Raw genomic sequence first — 18,566 nt, 5'->3', positions numbered from 1 at the left:
TGTATTCTGAATAGAAAAACAGCAATTGACAACTTATCATGATCAAGGATTTATACTCGAAATTATTCACTTTCGTAAACTGACCCTGGCAGAGGCACTGTGTGATACCAGTTATTCTTTAAGGTTAAAACCTTTTTTTAAAAACAAAAAACAAACACATGTAATTAGACATTACCTCTTGTGACTGCAGTGTGTGCTGAGCTAAAGTGCTTCAATTTGTTGGTATGGACAGTAATATTTAAACTTGTAGTGTCAGAAAAGAGTCTGCCCTCAACCTATATATTATTTAAAAATGTGGTATTCTTAACATTCACTCACTCATTATATTAAACGCTTGCCTTTAATTTAAGCATCCTGGTTGTTTCTTATCCGCTCAGACCACATTGACAATATAAAAAATACCCGTTTAATTTAACGAAAGGGCTGATACGCATACATGTAAAACTAAACTGCCAAAATTTTACACTTTGCAATTTTGATAGAAATATGGTATACAGTCAATGTCATCTATACAAGGCCGATTAAAAGCAAATGCACCCTCAGAGTGTAAATTTACCACGGTGTTTTTAAAATCATATCAATTTCCCTGTATTTTGGGTAACTGTAAATGCATACGATGTGTAGTACTCACTGCTACTATGCATATCAACCCGGAACTATTATAGTCCATTATATTCTTGGATTCCAAGCACGCCCAAAAAGAAGTCCTCTCCATTTTGCACAGTAATCTTTCTGCAAGCATTCTGCTGAAATGGAGCATGTGTCATGTAACTTTCTTACAGAAAACAGAGAAAGGCTGAACAGCTGACAGGAAGAAAAAAAAACTAATGAGGCGATAAGTAGAGAAACATGATTACAGTAATGTAACGCCATCCATGGGGTTATGACACAATAATTGCAGGAAGGCTGGATGAATGAATTAATGCTTGCTCATCTGTGTATCCACTTGTGATAAACATAAGTTCACTTGTCGGAGGCGCGGATGTAGACCAGAGAAGACAGCAGCAGGAGCTCTGGGGGCTTGTGTAACAGGATCAAATTGTCACTCCTCAGACCGTCATAGTGCATCCAGCAGCCGTCTATCTGGAAGGCTGCAGAGTAGTGATGCTCCACCTTGTTGAAGAGTGTGGCACCCTCTAGTAAGTATCTGTTGAGAAAAAGAGTTATTTCACCATATACTGTCCAGGAGACTAAAATTAAGAGCCTAAATAATTACAAGAACATATTTTTCTCTTGGATTGGACACAAAGAGAGGCAAGATAAGAATGTGTAGAAGAAAAAGCAGCATCTTTATTTCTATAGATAATCCAAAATCTTGCAGGGGTGAAGCCTGTGGGAAAAAAGTGGTCATTTTTTTTTTAATCGGAAGGTGAAGTTTTAATTAGCCAGTTTTTTTAAGCTGGTCTTTCAACTGACTAATATTTCTAAAATGAGCCTTCTTTTTGTATAGCAAAATGGAGAAAATCTTCCTGCTTGTATCTCTTGTTGCTTATACTACCAACACAGTGTGGCTAAAGCATGGTCCCGTTTACCTAGCCAAAACACACTGGAAGCTGCTCCATACCTGTGTTGGCAAAGAGCCAGATGGTAAGGGACATAGGACAGCTCCTCTGACTTCCACTGCTGCATGTTGAGAATGACAAAGGGTGGGGGACCATGGCAGAAAACCCTCTGAGAGAACTCCCTTAGACCATCACACCTGATAAAAAAAAAAGATTATCAATTTGGTAAGGAAGTGGAATAAGACTGGACAGAAATAGAATATGATGAACGCTGTCCCTATGTCTCACCCCAGCTCTGAGCAGAGTAGGAGTTTGGGGCAGAAGAACTCGTCCACGGCCGACTGAATGGGGTCTCTGTGAGGCAGCTCATGAGGAGGGCTGGAGGAAAAATGTCACCGGAAAAGCATAATAAATGAAAATCATGTATACCATCCAAAAAATACACATTTAATATCCCTGAGCTCCTTTGTAAATTGAAAAATACCTCCAAAGAAAATTAAGAATCTTAATTGTATGCATACACACAAATAGGTGGTGTTGGCGATACATGCATGGTCTTTATGTGACCTCAACTGGTTTTAGTTTTCCAGTTTAGTATGCCAAGGGGTGAAAATAAACTCTGACCCATTAAAGTGGAGAAAAGGGTGGGACAAAGTCCATAAGGACATTTGATATTTTTAACATTTAATACAGATCAACACAAGATAAAGACAGCTGGTGCAAAACCTGTCCTGAGTTTTGAAACACAGTGTCTGCTAATGTTCACAGAATGAAACGTTGGGGAAAGTTGGACAGAGTTCACTTTGTAGCATCATGATATCAAACCGCCTGTGCTCAGTATACCTGATGTTGATTGTAGTCTTGATGAACTCCTGGAAGTGGGCCGGGCAGTTCCAGTTGGTGCACAGACTCTCCTGAATAGTGGACATTAGGTTCTCCAGGTTCTCTGTGAAGTTCTCATGCTCGTTACCAAACAGGTCAATCTCTAGTGCTGCCTGGTGGATCTTAGAGCGGTACTGTCTTTTAGACATCCTGTCCCAGATCCACAGCATCTTCACTGTGGTGTAGTCACAGGAGTCCATCAGGGAGAGGAAATACTCCACAAAGTGCTTGCCCAGGAAGACAGCCAGCTCCCTGGGAAAGCCCTGGTTGTCCCGCAGTATCACATACAGGATCATAAGGAAGCCATCGATGGTGCAGGTGTTTTTTAGGTTGATTTTGACGTACAAAGGGGTGCATGATATGGCTTTTCGTCCTGCCTTAATGGCGAAGACGCCCCCCCAGGGCAGCACAGGCCTCCAGAAGGAGTGGTCCTCTTCGTCATTGTTGTTGATGGAGGCACGGATTTCTTCAAACAGTGTCTTAGATCTAATGAGACATATGAGTTAGCACGATGCTTAGAAAGAGGTGGTTGAATGTGTGTAGTTTGTTGCACTGATGGATATGGACCGGATAATGTTGAGGGACTGCGGCCTCAACACAAACTATGGCTATGCAACTGGGTGTAGTTAGCTCGCCATAACAAAACAAGCCACGCAATAGACAAGTAATTATAACGTCCACTTATCCTGCAGGGAATAGACAGAGACCCTCAAAGACCGCTAGCTTAACAAATTAGCATCTGCTATCAATTTACCTTTCGAAGTGGAGACTGTTCTCAGTGTTTGAAATTAGCGTTTGGAGGTCTTCGGCGTCGCTCAAAACACAGAATCTACTCTCCATAGCTCTCTATATTTCTTCATGTCTTACGCCGGACTTAAAGCCAGATATGTAAGTATAATATTTTCTAGCACTTTCTGGTGATTTCCTGAGTGATAAAGCTTGGCAAGGATCAAAACAATTCCGATCAAACGTCAAGTTGGGCCCATATAAACACTGCTGTATAGTTTTTGACTGCTAACGCTGACGGTGTGCAAATACAGTGCTGTCCCCTACTGGTTCTTGACGTAATTACAACCACTGAAAACCCGCCCATTCCCCCACTTCTCGTGGGTGTGATAGCAGAACTGTGAATGCCATTGGTTCAGGGGTTCTACTGACAGGTTTTAATAGGCTGTCAGAGTTGACAATAGCCACGCCCTTCTCAGTCGTCATGCCCACAGGCGAGGGAAATGTCTACGTTTGACGCTATTCCTGAAAGTTAATGCGTTGATTTTTAACCTTAGTGCTGGATTTGTGAATAGAGCCTGCGCCGCCCCCTTTAGTCCAAACGCTTCTTGACAAACTTTGCTAAGTTTTTGGCAGTACTTACCGCGCCGCACTCCTCTCCTTGGCAGGCAGCTCATGTGCAGGCGACACCATTAGAACACGGACTCAGTACCAAAAGATGCCAGCTCAAATCATAAGCGGGAAAGAGGTTTCAGGGTAAGTATCATAGTTTTTTATTGATGCACATAGAGCCAAATAGGTATAACCAGCCGGGAAACACGTGTCTATCTAATGTTACTGGCTAACTATTCAGCTAACGCAAACTGCCCAATTGAGTTAACGGTTGCTTTATAGCTAACATATAGCTAACAGTTATTTTTTTGAGAAACTACCCTTGTTCATGTTCATGCTGACAGCAGAACACGACATAATAACTTCGTTGAATTATTGTACATGATGCTAGCCACGTGAATGAAGTGTGCTAGCAGGTGCTTTTTAATACTGTTAAATGTGGATAACGAGCTGAGAAATCACAGTGGACTCTTTCTCAAGTGGCGTGGGGTATTTGTCTCCTGACAGTTATCTCTGAATGTGTCCACACTCAATGCACTGACTTGTGACTGTCGCGTTTATAATCTAGTGGTAATCCATAAGGTTCGCTATATCATTGAACATTTTGGAATAGTTGCAAATCCTTCAGCATTATGTAAGAAGCTGTGGGGGTGTAATATAATCTTTGCCCTATTGGTCCACTGACCTCAAGTGATGAGGCTAACACACACCACTTATGAAACTTAGAAACCCCAAACTAACGTTTTAACAGTCGTTACTGTGTTAATAGTTGAGTACAATCTGCAAATGAGTTTGTGTTTTTAATAGTTCAAAGTTTGAATTAATAAAAAATACTGCTTATATAGAAAGTTTGGGAGCATGTTTTTGGCAAAGTGGCAAACCTTTTAATTTAGTCGCATGTGCTTGTCACAAGACATGACAGCCTGCACCGTGATTCATGCCTCACAGTACTCATTAGTTAAATTAATTCCACAGATCTGCTGTCCCTTCAGTAGGGGGTTTACAGTCATTATCCATGAAAGTTTATAGGAATATGGGCCTAGTTGATCAGTAAGCAGGAAGACTCCTAATCTGAGTATCAGATCAGATTAGGAGTGTTGTTGTGATGCAATATGTTATAATGATTGGTTGTATGAAGTCTTGTGATATGATGATATTTTTACTGATAGCCCTTTGTTTCTCTGGAGTCCTTTGTGAATACATAAAAAGCATTATCTTTCAGGTCATATGTAAAATAATTTACCTTAACATTTTCAACATTAGGTCTATGTTATATATTATTTCCACTATATCGATTAACATGTGTATTGTCATTGTTTTCTTTTGCATAGCCTTTAGAAAGGCTAAGGTGTTATTGTTTTTGGAATGCCTGATGTTTTAAATTGTGCTTGACCATAATATAATCCATTGTTTTAGGTTATTAAGGCTAACCAGTTTAAAAACACTCCGAGATTACTTGAAAAATAGTTCCAATTGGTGTCACACATCCATAATCATTAGGAATCACATGGTGTGTTCCATTATCATTGCTAATGAAGTTCATGTGATTCAAAAAGATACCGTGCTTCAATCTAAATCTGTTTAGTCGGTCAGATTGTCAGTGTATCTTTAGAGCTTCTTAAGTAACAGTTGATGAGATCAATAAAGCCTATTTGTTGTGTAATTGATTATGTGAATAGAAAACAAAAAAGAATCAATCAGAGTTAAGCATTGTTTAGACAGACATTCTAGATCTTAAAATAGATTTTGAGTGCTATGCTTGCTCCAATAACTTTTTGTCACTGCTGTCTGTCTTATCTTTGATTGGTTGTGTTGACTTTGCCAAGTCTCCTGTAGTATATGTTAATCTGGAAAAGATCCACCTCCACTGCATTAAACAAATAAAGATAAAGCAAAGACAGAGACCAAAGATAAGACTTTCTAATGATCTGGCTTTGGATGTACAGTCATGGGGTGGGACTTGGAAAATTGTGACCAATTTCACAATGAGATAGTCACATGTCATGTATTTTGACATAAAATCTGTAACAATTTCAAAGGAGGGTAATGGGTTAGGCATGTGGCCTGTGTACAATATGGTCCTATCCCTTTTCTGTGTTATAATGGCTGTCACTGCATAGAGATTGGAAATCTAGTTGGGTTTTATTTAGTTGTCTTGTGTTCTCAGGCAGGTGAGGGACCGTCTGAAGAAGGATGTGGAGCAGATGAAGCTTCAGGACCCAAACTTCAGACCCGGGCTAGTGGTTTTACAGGTAAGTGTAAGTTGGTAACTAGAACGTATCGAGATAAAAGCACATTTTTGGTTGTTTTGTTTGCTAATTTTGCCATGTGCTTTCTCGTGGGCTTTGGTCACATGTGATATTTTGTGCCCCTGCATAGAGTGTTTAACTGTGTTCCACTGAAGGCCCCTTCTTGTAGATGGAGACATTTATGGAAATGCTCTGTCATCAACAGTAGGTTGGCCATTCCTTCATACAGGCAGGTGAAGAGATGCTTTTTGTCTTTTTGCAGGTTGGAGACCGTGACGATTCAAATCTATACATCAGCATGAAGTTGAAGGCCGCAGCAGAGGTAAAAAGATAATTTACATTCAGTATGTACACCACACTTCAACTGTATACTGTTTGCAATCAGCCCTAACTCCCGGTGTAATTTCTTCTTCTCTGTACATAGATCGGAATAAATGCTACACATATGAGACTTCCCAAGACTGCAACGGAGGAGGAGGTGAGAATGGATTTGAAGTATTAAGTTCTACCACACACACACACACACACACACACACACACACACACACACACACACACACACACACACACACACACACACACACACACACACACACACACGACAAATGACAAGCTGAGAGTACCTCAGAGTGTAAATGCTGCATGTTTATTTGTAGGTTCTTCACAGCATCACAGAGGTGAATGAGAACTCGTCTGTCCACGGCCTCATTGTGCAGCTGCCCTTAGATTCGAACCACAAGATGGACACGGAGAAGGTGACCAACGCAGTGGCCCCCGAGAAGGATGTCGACGGGTAGGTACAGACATGAACAAAAGATCAGGGTTCTCCCTTCTAACGTTTGCTTATTTGTGTTTCTTTTCTTTCTTTGAGTCTGGTTAAAAGACTCAACTCTTGGATAATTTAAACAGCTTGAATTTGCAATGTTCACTGTGTTCTGATGCACTTACAGACTGACCAGTATCAATGCAGGGAAGTTGTCACGTGGGGACCTGGGCGACTGCTTCATCCCCTGCACACCAAACGGCTGCATGGAGTTGATCAGACAGACTGGTAAAGGCAACATTTAACACCCCAATACATTTGATGCTTTGTAAAAAAATATCTATGCTGGGAAAACATACAACACAAAATTGAATAAGACCAGAATAAATTGATTGATCTACTTCTTCTCTACAGGTGTGTCTGTGGCAGGAAAGAGAGCAGTAGTGATTGGTCGCAGTAAGATTGTGGGCGCACCGATGCACGACCTGTTGCTGTGGAACCACGCGACCGTCACCACCTGCCACTCTAAAACCGCTGATCTGCCTGGAGAGGTACAACAGAAACCCCTCCACCCAACCCAGCAATATAGTTTCAGGAGTGTCCTCATCAGCCATTATGTGTCCCCAGACCAATTTTGAAACTTTCTGTGAAATCATAAAATAAATGTCCACCATGCCTAGCAACCTTTTTACTCATGCTACTCCCTTATTCAGGAAACACTTACTAATGTCCATCGCTGTCTTTGTCCAGGTGAGCAAAGCAGACATCCTGGTTGTCGGCATCGGGAAAGCCGAGATGGTGAAAGGAGAGTGGATCAAGAAGGGAGCAGTGGTCATCGACTGTGGCATCAACCACATTCCAGGTTTGACTCTGCGTTCCTGAGGCTTTTCAGTCTGCTTTAGTCATGGCATTCTGGAGTTTAATTAGTTTAAGGCTGTCCCAAAGGATAATTTTTGTAAACAATTAATATAGCGATAAGGTTTTTGATTAGTTGACTAATCAAACGATTTAATTTAAATTTTTTTCAATACGGTTCAAATTCTCTCTTTTTTTTTTTTAGGTTCTCTTTTTATCAAAATTATTATTAAAACACACTGCACCATTCAAGTAAAATTAAATTGTAGTGCAATACGTGGGCCGTTATAACTGACGTTGTAAAGGACTCATAAGATATCTGAAACAATCTGGCCTGGTTGCGCCATTATTGAAGACAGTGCTACTGATGGGAGACAAGATTTTAGCACAGTTTACCTTACGCTCAAGTCAGTGGAGGACATATACCCAGCGCTGTTGCTGAAGGCAGCCGTGTTGTTTTTAGATTTCTACGCTTCGATGCTAATTATTTGTGTTGACACATTTACGTAACTGATTACGTTGGTGAATCGTCCCAGCCCTAAATTAGTTATTCAGAGGGATAAGTGGTATTTACCTCAAAGTTTCTCTGTGTGTCTTTTAGATGAGACTAAAGCAAGTGGGAAGCGGGTGGTGGGTGACGTCCACTACGCCTCAGCCAAGGAGCAGGCCGGCTTCATCACTCCGGTGCCCGGTGGTGTGGGACCCATGACTGTGGCCATGCTGATGGCGGTAAGGTCCATCTGAAGAGTGAAATCCTCAACTAAAATCTATGTTGGCAATAATTGACATTTTCTAATTTTCATTCCAGCAAACTTACGTGAAAACACAGTATATAAGGCCAAAGATGTACATTCTTTATCCAGAGGAGGAAATAGCAATGAATTCTTTGTTTTGCGTCATGTACCCTAGATGTTAAAAGAATGACTGTAAGCGTGTATGTGTGTGTTTGTAGAACACAGTGTTGAGTGCAAAGCGTTTCCTGGAGAGCCACCGAACAGGGCAGTGGAACATTTCTTACACCAAACTCAACCTGCAAAAGCCTGTGCCAAGGTTTGTCTCCTTATTTTCCCCTTCTCGCTGTCATGTGCTCTGTTAACTTTGTCCCTAAAAAGTTTGGTAAATTTAATAATCCACACGCAAGAAGAGTTTAATTGGTTAAACTGGTTAAATTCTTCACCTCACGTTAAAAGCTGTCTGAATGTGCTCGTTGTCTCAGCCCTCAGCCAATTCCTCCTCTGGTCGATTGAAAAATGTATTTTGTGTGTTGTCTTTATAACTCCCAACAGCGACATTGTGATTTCTCGCTCCTGCGTGCCCAAGCCTATCGACTGTCTGGCAAGAGAGGTGGGCCTGCTGTCAGATGAGGTGGAGCTTTATGGTAAGACTAAGGCCAAGGTCCAGCTGAGCATCATCAAACGCCTGCAGGCCCAGCCAGACGGCAAATATGTGGTGGTCACCGGGTATGCAGCAGAATTTAAAATTCTGAATTGTTATTTTCGGACCCTGCTGTTGAATATGTTCCATGCTGATGGGCTTTTCTGTCTGCAGCATTACACCCACCCCTCTGGGTGAAGGAAAGAGCACCACCACCATCGGCCTGGTCCAGGCCCTGGGAGCCCACATAAAGCTCAACGCGTTTGCTTGTGTCCGACAGCCTTCTCAGGGACCCACCTTCGGCATCAAAGGTGAGCTTTGGCATAATGTACACTCAGTTAAAGGTTGCACAGCTTTGCAATCCGTTGAAATGTACATTTTTCCGAGTCCTATACTTTTTTTATTCTGTCTGCAGGCGGTGCTGCAGGAGGTGGATATTCTCAAGTCATTCCAATGGAAGAGGTACTACATTGCTGTGTCAAGTTAGAAACTAGGCAACTAGAAACACTAAAGGAAAATTTGCATTAATTAACGAGTCTGTTAAATTTTAGTTCAACCTCCATCTTACCGGTGACATCCACGCCATCACAGCCGCCAACAACTTGGTTGCTGCTGCCATCGATGCTCGCATCTTCCACGAGTCTACACAATCTGACAAGGTTGGTCCTTTTTTTTTAGTGCTATTCAAGAAAATACACTTTTTGTAAAGAAATGGATTATGACAGTTCTCTTTCTCTCTGTATGCACCCTCAGGCTCTGTATAATCGCTTGGTCCCGCTCAATGGAAAAGAAAGGAAGTTCTCCCCCATCCAGATCAACAGACTGAAAGTAAGTATTGTTTCACGCACTTATAGGTTTTGACAAATTCCAGAGTATGGCATGCATCTCACACATACGTTTTCTGTATTTGTTTAGAAACTGGGCATAGAAAAGACAGATCCCTCCACTCTGACAGAAGAAGAGATTACCCGCTTTGCCCGCCTGGACATGGACCCAAGCTCTGTCACCTGGCAGAGAGGTATGAAGTCTTTTAATCCTCATGACATTACACTGTCATTAAATCTGCCATATTTATTTTTAGCAATTGTGAGTGTATTGGTCATTGCGTGTCAATTTAGTGTTGGATACCAATGACCGGTTCCTGAGGAAGATCACGATCGGACAGTCGCCAACTGAAAAGGGATACACGAGAGAGGTAAAGACATGAGATCCACAAAGTTTCTGTTACAGTTTCTTTGGCTCCACCCAGTGGTTGTGTAGGTAGCAATGCAACACGTCGCATTAGAAAGTGAATTTCTGCCTATAAACTGAATGTACCCTCTCATATATGTGTGGTGACATCCATTTTGTCTCTCTGTCCTCCAGGCCCAGTTTGACATCACCGTGGCGAGTGAAATCATGGCGGTGCTTGCCCTCACCACCAGCCTGCAGGACATGCGTCAGCGCCTGGCCAAGATGATCGTGGCCACCAGCCGCGACGGACAGCCCATCACCACCGAGGACCTGGTCAGTAGTCTGGACTCTCCTCTATGACGGGACATTCTGTATAGGTATTGTGGAAGCAAGGCTCATAATAATGAACTTTTGTTTTTCTTTATAGGGCGTGAGTGGTGCTCTAGCTGTGCTAATGAAAGATGCCATCAAACCAAACCTGATGCAGACCTTGGAGGTGTGTAAAACACACATGCTAACTTGTATAGTTGCACTGAAAATAACTTTTACAAGCTAAAATAGTTGCCTTGAGTTATGGGTTTTGTATCATGTGAGTCATCTGAATCCACAGGGAAACCCAGTGTTTGTCCATGCCGGCCCGTTTGCCAACATCGCCCATGGCAACTCCTCTATTCTGGCTGATAAAATAGCTTTGAAGCTGGTTGGGCCCGAGGGCTTTGTAGGTAAGTGGAGCTAAGAAAATGGCTTTATGCAGGGGCATTTCTAGGACTTGAGGAGGTTCGGGGCTTAGCCCGGACCCATTTAAACAATCTTAATGCAATGCAAAACAGCGATTGGCTTGCCCAACTTGTTAATAACCGGTGTACGTTCAGTTTAGCTGCCCAGTTTGTAGCTGTTAGTTAGATGGCACCGACATTTGGCTTATTCATAACTGGCCTGGCAACCCAAAGGCCAAGGTTTCATTTCCAGATGTGTGTGCGGACTTATGATCAAAGGGTCTGGGGGTCCTCCTCACTTAATTTCCTGCATTCAGGTGAATTTTGATGCACCTATTTCTACCTTTTTATGAATTGATTTATGCTAGAAATATAAACATAGGGGACAATTCAAAATGTAAAAACATAATGGAATATTTTGCAGTAAGTCTTTTGGGTATTCTGTATTGCTTTCAACTATTTAGTCTCCTGTAGATTGATTTTTCTAATTTTATCTGAGTCAGCACACATATAGGCATAATTTACTCTTCCCACCTCTTTTGCACAACTTGTCGGGGACGTAATCTTGAATGTGTAAATGACAATTATTCACCTCAATGATACATTAATTCCTTTTAATGAATTAATAAACTCCTGGATTGTAATATTTCAGATGTGTTTGAGCAAGAATTCTGCTCATAAGTTCAAAATGTAGCTGTGTTCTCTGTGATTTAGAGTTGTGGTGATATTTTGAGAAAAATAAAGTAATAATAGGCTATTAAAAGAATACAGTTACTATATTTCAGAAATTAATACCTGCACCATAGTCTGCTGTGCATTAGCTTACGTGATTGCTATGCTGAAACGGTAGATCTTAGACCTTCTGACAGACTCAGAGCCTCGATTGAGACTGGAGGTGGAAAACTGAAAATACGGCAGAAATACACGGAGCACAAACGCGTCACACCTGCCGTAGCGTGCCAACAGCACAGCACGTCTATTATAAACCTGAAGCTACACAGACCACGAAAGCCAAGCTGCTCATCTCTATTTTTACAGAGAGAGTGGACCCTAAAGCGACCCACAGGTCCGCTTCATTAGTTTTTATCAACTTTTCAAAATACACTTACTACTACACTTAAAACATTCGGGGTCTGAAGCCCTGGCAAAACAGATAATAATAATAATAATAATAATACATTTTATTTAACAGCGCCTTTCTAACACTCAGGACGCTTTACACGCAGGGTCTCAAACTCAACTTCTTGGGGGCCGCTGGAAGTAGTTCTGGTTTGGCTGGGCCGCATCAAGTATTCAAAAAAAAAACAACTATTTCCTCCAAACAGGGCGCGGAACTGCCGTGCTTTAAGCCCCTAGATCTGATATGGTTGGTGAATTTCACAACAACAGACATCACATTGTCAAACCTCAGGCATTTGCCGCAAAGAGTACTTAGCTAGCTTGACACCGTTACGCCGCTGTCAGGAGACTACTACTTACCCATAAGTGACAAGCGCAATGACAAAAGTTTCAGAACGCGCGGGGCAGCACTAACACTTAACTTTGATGTCAAGTTGGGGCCACAAAATACATCCCGCGGGCCGCAATTGGCCCCCGGGCCGCGAGTTTGAGACCCATGCTTTACAGAGAATAAGACAGATACAGGGAACATAAAAGGAGTAGTAATAACAAACAAATTAAAAAAAACAACACAAAAAAAAAAACAAACAACAAAACAAAACAGAAACAGTGTATTTACAGAAGCGAGCTGGACAGATGGGTTTTTAGTCTTTTTGAACAGAGGGAGAAGTTGATGTTGCGGAGGTTGGGTGGGATGAGTTCCAGAGCTGGGGACAGAGCGGCTGAAGGCTCTGGTCCCCACGGTGATGAGTCGAGCATGGGGACAGTGAGGTGGAGGGAGGAGAGAATCTGAGGAGCGGGAGGGGACGGCAATGTGTAGAGTTCTGATAATATGAGGGGCAAGTTATGGAGGGCTTTGAAAGTATGGAGAAGGATTTTAAATTGTATTCTGAATTGAACCGGAGCCAATGGAGCTGCTGAAGAACCGGGTTATATGATGAAGAGGGGTTCTGGTGATGACACGACTGCTGAGTTCTGAAGAAGTTGAAGTTTATGGAGGGATTTTTGAGGAAGGCCAAAAAGGAGAGAGTTACAGTAGTCAAGCGGGAGGTGACGAGGCTGTGGATAAGGATGAGGGCAGTGTGAGTGGTAAGGGACGGACGGAGGCGGTTAATGTTGCGTAGGTGGAAGTATGCAGACCGGCAGATATTATTTATGTGGTCTGAAAGGAGAGGGAGGAATCGAGGATGACCCCCAGACTCTTGACCTGGAGGGAAGGGGAGGCCAAGAGTTGTCGATTGGTAGAGAGACTATTGATTTTGGATAGGGTGACTTGGTGGCTACGAGAGGAGTTCGGTTTTATCACTGTTTATTTTAAGGAAGTTTGCGTGTGAACCAGTCTTTTATTTCAAGTAAGCAGTTGTAAGGGACAAGGGGGGGAGCGAGAGTGGGTTTGCTGGATAATAGAGCTGGGTGTCGTCTGCGTAACAATGAAAATGAATGTTGAATTGCGAGAATATTGCCAAGGGGAAGTAGGTGTGATGAAAGGAGGGGGCCAAGAACGACCTTGAGGACGCCAGTAGTAACAGGGAAGGTTGGGATGTGAAAGATTTGAGTTGAATAAACTGAGTGCGGTCGGAGAGATATGAGCGGTATATGAGATATAGTAGATACAGTAGACTTTTGGGATTCTGTTACTGTTCTCTTTGTCTCACAACCTCCCATTTGTGCCCAACAGTGACGGAGGCAGGCTTTGGTGCTGACATTGGCATGGAGAAGTTCTTCAACATCAAGTGTCGCTACTCAGGCCTGAGACCCCACGTTGTGGTGCTGGTGGCCACCGTCCGAGCCCTGAAGATGCACGGAGGTGGACCAACAGTGAGTTTGCTTGAGTTTTCTGCAGCACCCCAATAAGAAGAAAATTACCCAATTTATTTCTAACTTAATCTGAAATAAACAAAATCATTTTTGCTTTGACATTTCTATGTAAATTTACATGATGGTTGAACCGCATCCACACAGTCAGAACAAATATTACCGCTGCACACCCTCCCTCAGTGGACGTCACAGAGCAATAACTCATTCAAATTCTCACTTCTTCATTCGCACAATTGTTTGCTTCTAAAATACAGAAGGAAACACTTCAAATAGCCTCTGCTGTATAATATTTGGTTGTGTTCCTTCTTGTATTTTTAAATTAAGTAAAAAAAAAAAAAATGTACTTTTTGTTTAGGTCACTGCTGGGATGCCACTGCCTAAGGAATACATTGAGGAGGTAACGCATAACAGCAGTCCACCAAAATGTGATCTTTATTTGAAATTAAAGTTTTCTGTTGATGAGCTGTACATTACTATTAGGTATCTCACAAGCTAATTTAAAAGTGTGTTTATGTGAACCCGCATGTAGAACCTTGAGCTGCTGGAGAAGGGCTGCAGCAACATGAGGAAGCAGATAGAGAATGCACAGCACTTCGGCGTGCCAGTGGTGGTGGCTGTCAATGCTTTCAAGTAAGTGGTGGATGGCGACACAGTAGCCACGACAACAGATACAAAGAACTAGTTCTCTAACACACTGTGCAGAATTTAGCTGCCGAAGAGCCAGATTTCTTTTCTAAGGAGACCAATAACGGAGAGAAACAGAAATTGAATAATGGACTTACATTTATCAGGAGGCTTTAGGTGTGGGTGAAATATGTCACTGTTGTTTTTACAGCTTGTTGTGCTGCCCCAAGGGGGTCAAGTCAATTAATGCATCTTTAAAGCAGTATCAAGAGACCGTAAATCGATTTCTTAATTATTTTCTTTACAAATAATGTGTTAGTTTTTACAGGCTCAAGAAAAGCAACGGTAAGTGTTACCCTTGGTCGAAGCAGAAATGTCCTCAAGTACAATAAGGAGATTAAATAATAAATAGTGACACAAATGTAATGTAGTTCAGACATTTTTCTTGTGTGTTCCTGTCTATTTCCCCACCTTGTTTTTGGATGGTATCGTCTGTGTCTGTTTATCTCTAATGCCCTTTGTTGTTTTGATCCACCCTGCAGGACAGACACCGAGGCTGAGCTGGACCTGGTCTGCAGCATGGCCAAAGCTGCCGGAGCCTTCGACGCCGTGCGCTGCTCCCACTGGGCTGAAGGTGGAGCCGGTGCAGTAGCCTTGGGTCAGGCGGTCCAAACGGCCTCAGAGGCCCCCAGCAAATTCCAATTCCTCTATGATTTGGAGGTATGGGCCATAACATCTTGTGTATTTCAAAAATAGTCAAATAAATATGTGAATGAATTTGCCAGAAAATGTGCATGTTAGTATATTTGTTTGGTCTGTACATCGAAACAAAGATGTCAGCCAAATTGAAGATGAAAATAATGTTTTCACCCACAAGAAATACCCTTTTACATATGTACCAAGTCACAGTAAAAATACATAGAGTTTAAAAATGTATTCAGTATTGTGCCCTACACTCAATCAAGCAGTGAAACTGTGCTAATTTTGTCTGGTTGGCATTAGTGGGCCAACATATTGACAATTGTATTATATTATATTCCTCTCCAGCTCCCTATTGCTGATAAGATTCGAATAATCGCCCAGAAGATCTACGGAGCGGATGATATTGAGCTTCTCCCAGAGGCTCAACACAAGGTGGAGCTGTACACCAAACAGGTCAGCATCTGTAGTTGATTTGATGTCTCTCCTCTCTCTTGTCAGGCCTGATTGTTGTCTGTGGAAATGATCCTAACTGGATGGAGAATGCTTGATTAGGCCTTTTGTTAAAAGATCTAATACCTTTTTTTTCCCTCAGGGTTTTAGCAACCTGCCAATCTGCATGGCGAAGACTCACCTGTCGCTCTCTCACGAGGCAGACAGGAAGGGTGTGCCCACAGGGTTCATCCTGCCAATCAGAGACATCAGAGCCAGTGTGGGCTCTGGCTTTCTGTTCCCACTGGTCGGCACGGTAATTAAACAATGCCTTTCTTTGTAATGCTTTGCCACAGGTTCATGCCTGGGAGGTGTTAGGGTGTGACTATTACCTGCTCTGCGCATACACACCATCAAACCACATCCCAATGTAACCTGATGTTCTACATTTTTCTGTCTTTCTTATGACATAGTATCCTATCAATAAAAACATGGCGGGACTTTTAGCAGTCCAATGTCTCAATCTTTTAATTCAAATAGATCACATGTCAGTGCATATAATGGTCTTCATCTGAAATCTAATGGCTCAATCCATTCATGTTCCTGAATGGATGACCACATACACTCTGGAAGTGTAAAACAACACTGTGTGTAACGTGTCAACAACTTTGTTTGCTGAAGGTTCATCTGCTACTGGGAAATAGCAAGCCAGGTATCCTAACCAGGGATACAACTAACAATTATTTTCATTATCACTACTACTACTACTACTACTACTACTACTACTACTCACCGGAAAATGTAATTATTTAATATATAAAACTTTTTTTAAATAGCAAAGTTTGCCACTTTTTCCCAGACCACTACAACTTGTCTTAATGTCATGTTTTATCTAACCCATTTTGAAGTTATTTACATTTTAAAGTGAAACCGCCAATCCCTGCATCGTAAATGCTGAATCCAGCAAATATTTGACTTAAAAATAAATAACTGACTTAAACGATTAATCACTTAATAATAAAAGTTGTTTCTGATTATCTGGCTTTCTCACTAAATGCATTTTTATGCACATTTTCAATTTGTGCATAATAAACATTTTACAAATGCCGGAAAGGGGTGTGGGTGGGTGATTTTTGTCAGTATCATAAAAACTGCATTCTCTTGTTGTTTCTCCTAGATGCCCACGATCCCGGGTCTGCCCACCAGGCCTTGTTTCTATGACATTGACCTGGACCCTGAGACTGAACAGGTCAACGGGCTCTTCTAAAGCACATAGTAAGGAAGGTAGTTAAGACCTACAGATACCATACTCCTACTGCAGTTGGCAAACACTGAGCCCTAAATGTGATGGACTAATAACTGGGGCGCCATGAGCTTGTTGCTGAAGTTGTTTTGGTTTGTTGTTTTTCACTCGGTCACTGACATCTTTAAATAATTGATTTGCTTTGCCTTGAAGACTGTGGATGGGTAATTCTAGATACCTAATTAATCACAGAACAGTTTATTCCCCTGAGACTGTCAGTCTGTGATATACTGTTTGCAAGAGGGTAGTGTCCTATTGACAATTCTTTCAGTTACATTGCTCGCTGCACATAAACAAGCCCGCTTGTATTTGACAGCCCAGAACCCCCGATGACAATAATAAGCCAAGGCTCTTAAGTGGCAGATTTGGACTCTTGTTTAAACTACTTGTGTATATTTTGTGTGCACTACGCCAGGAGCATCCCCTCCAGGCCACTGTCTTTAACAATTTTCGTCTGTCTTTCAGATGCATACATTTCTTGAGATGTATAAAAACAACAACTTTTTGAGAAATCTTGTAACTATTGTCCTATTTTGTCCTGTATTCTAATTAATATTTCTAACATTGATGGAGAAAGTTTTTTTCTGTCAGAAAAGATCCAATAAAGTATCCTTGATGGAAAGCCCACGTATCAACCTTTTTTGAAAATGTATTTATCAAATTCATATTGCTTGTAGAAAATAGAATTTGTTCTCTGCAATCAATATTAGTTCAGTTATTCCCTCAGACCACCAGAAATTAAGAATTCTATGTAGAATATCTGCCTCTGAGCTTGTACATTGTTTTTTTTTTTTTTTAATGTTTGCTTACATACGAGAAATGTAGAAAACTAGAGACTTTTTGTTCTTTTTGTGTGTATATATACTGAAAATATGCACCATAACATTTTTCATACTTTAAAATTAATATTTAAAAAAATGTATATGCGTGGTAAACTTATTCGCTTTGACGAGGAATATAGAAAGATTAATACCACTCTTACACATTAGAGTGCAATCAATCTTCTCATCTAACTCCTGACAGGAAAGCAAAACTAACTCAGCAAAGCAAACTCCCCAAAATAAACTGCTCATTAAAACTAGTTAAGTGTGTGTGCTAGTTAATGCGTTTTGGATCTTTAGTGTTCTTTCATCTAATTTATAACATCACTATAATATTTCAAAATAGTCACTCATATTTCTATCACTACGTATCTGGGTTTATAGAACTTAATCTTATCAGTATGTATTCTGTTGGTGCCACAGACCAGTCAGTTAATGCTGTTTTGTCATGTTTCAGTTTAATATCTCAAACTGACTTTAATTGCATTTTTTTTTTTTGCAACATGATTTTGTCATGGCTAAAATATTCATAACAAACCTACATCATCATGTTTCTTTGCAAAACGATTTGCTGCATAATTATATATGAGCTATTAGTGTTTACCACCCTCAAATTATAGAGAAGTTCATATGCATCCTTTTGGATGAATGTGTTAAAGTTAGTCTGCCACTGACATTTTATTGATGTTAATAAACAATAGACCAGTCTTGCATTTTTCTGGATTAGTTTATTATATATTACGTATTGAATTCTTTACAATCATTATCACAGAATGTCAATTCAAGGAGTTGATCATTTAGGAGGACCGTGACCATGACCATGACCATGACCTTGACCTTTCTTTTCTGGATCACCTTTTCCACGGCCTTTTCCATGCTCTTTTCCATGCTCTTTTCC

The 18,566-nt window shown here is 41.2% G+C and overlaps 2 protein-coding genes across 2 annotated transcripts; one reads left to right on the top strand and one right to left on the bottom strand.

The window, feature by feature from the left end:
• Positions 1-355: 355 nt before the first annotated feature.
• Positions 356-3,441, bottom strand: dorip1 (dopamine receptor interacting protein 1). Its single transcript, XM_032501294.1, has 5 exons — positions 3,139-3,441; positions 2,346-2,870; positions 1,791-1,880; positions 1,565-1,699; positions 356-1,147 (listed from the first exon to the last, which is right to left on the bottom strand). Exons 1-5 carry the CDS (start codon positions 3,222-3,224, stop codon positions 964-966), a joined length of 1,020 nt encoding a protein of 339 aa, XP_032357185.1. The 5' UTR covers positions 3,225-3,441; the 3' UTR covers positions 356-963.
• A 155-nt stretch (positions 3,442-3,596) lies between these two features.
• Positions 3,597-17,644, top strand: mthfd1b (methylenetetrahydrofolate dehydrogenase (NADP+ dependent) 1b; the record flags this gene model as incomplete). Its single annotated transcript, XM_032501287.1, is given in 27 exon segments — positions 3,597-3,866; positions 5,890-5,974; positions 6,234-6,293; positions 6,396-6,449; positions 6,628-6,764; positions 6,922-7,022; positions 7,149-7,285; positions 7,485-7,596; positions 8,191-8,318; positions 8,542-8,639; positions 8,876-9,049; positions 9,138-9,274; positions 9,379-9,425; positions 9,515-9,622; positions 9,717-9,791; positions 9,879-9,981; positions 10,082-10,158; positions 10,329-10,469; positions 10,564-10,632; positions 10,747-10,858; positions 13,650-13,789; positions 14,145-14,186; positions 14,319-14,419; positions 14,956-15,133; positions 15,461-15,568; positions 15,708-15,860; positions 16,722-17,644. Coding segments are annotated over 27 exon segments (2,805 nt in total). The 5' UTR covers positions 3,597-3,828.
• Positions 17,645-18,566: the final 922 nt, after the last annotated feature.

Source organism: Etheostoma spectabile, chromosome 20 (genome assembly GCF_008692095.1).
Source record: "Etheostoma spectabile isolate EspeVRDwgs_2016 chromosome 20, UIUC_Espe_1.0, whole genome shotgun sequence".
NCBI classification, from domain to species: domain Eukaryota; kingdom Metazoa; phylum Chordata; class Actinopteri; order Perciformes; family Percidae; genus Etheostoma; species Etheostoma spectabile.
This window is presented reverse-complemented; position numbering and strand designations above follow the sequence as displayed.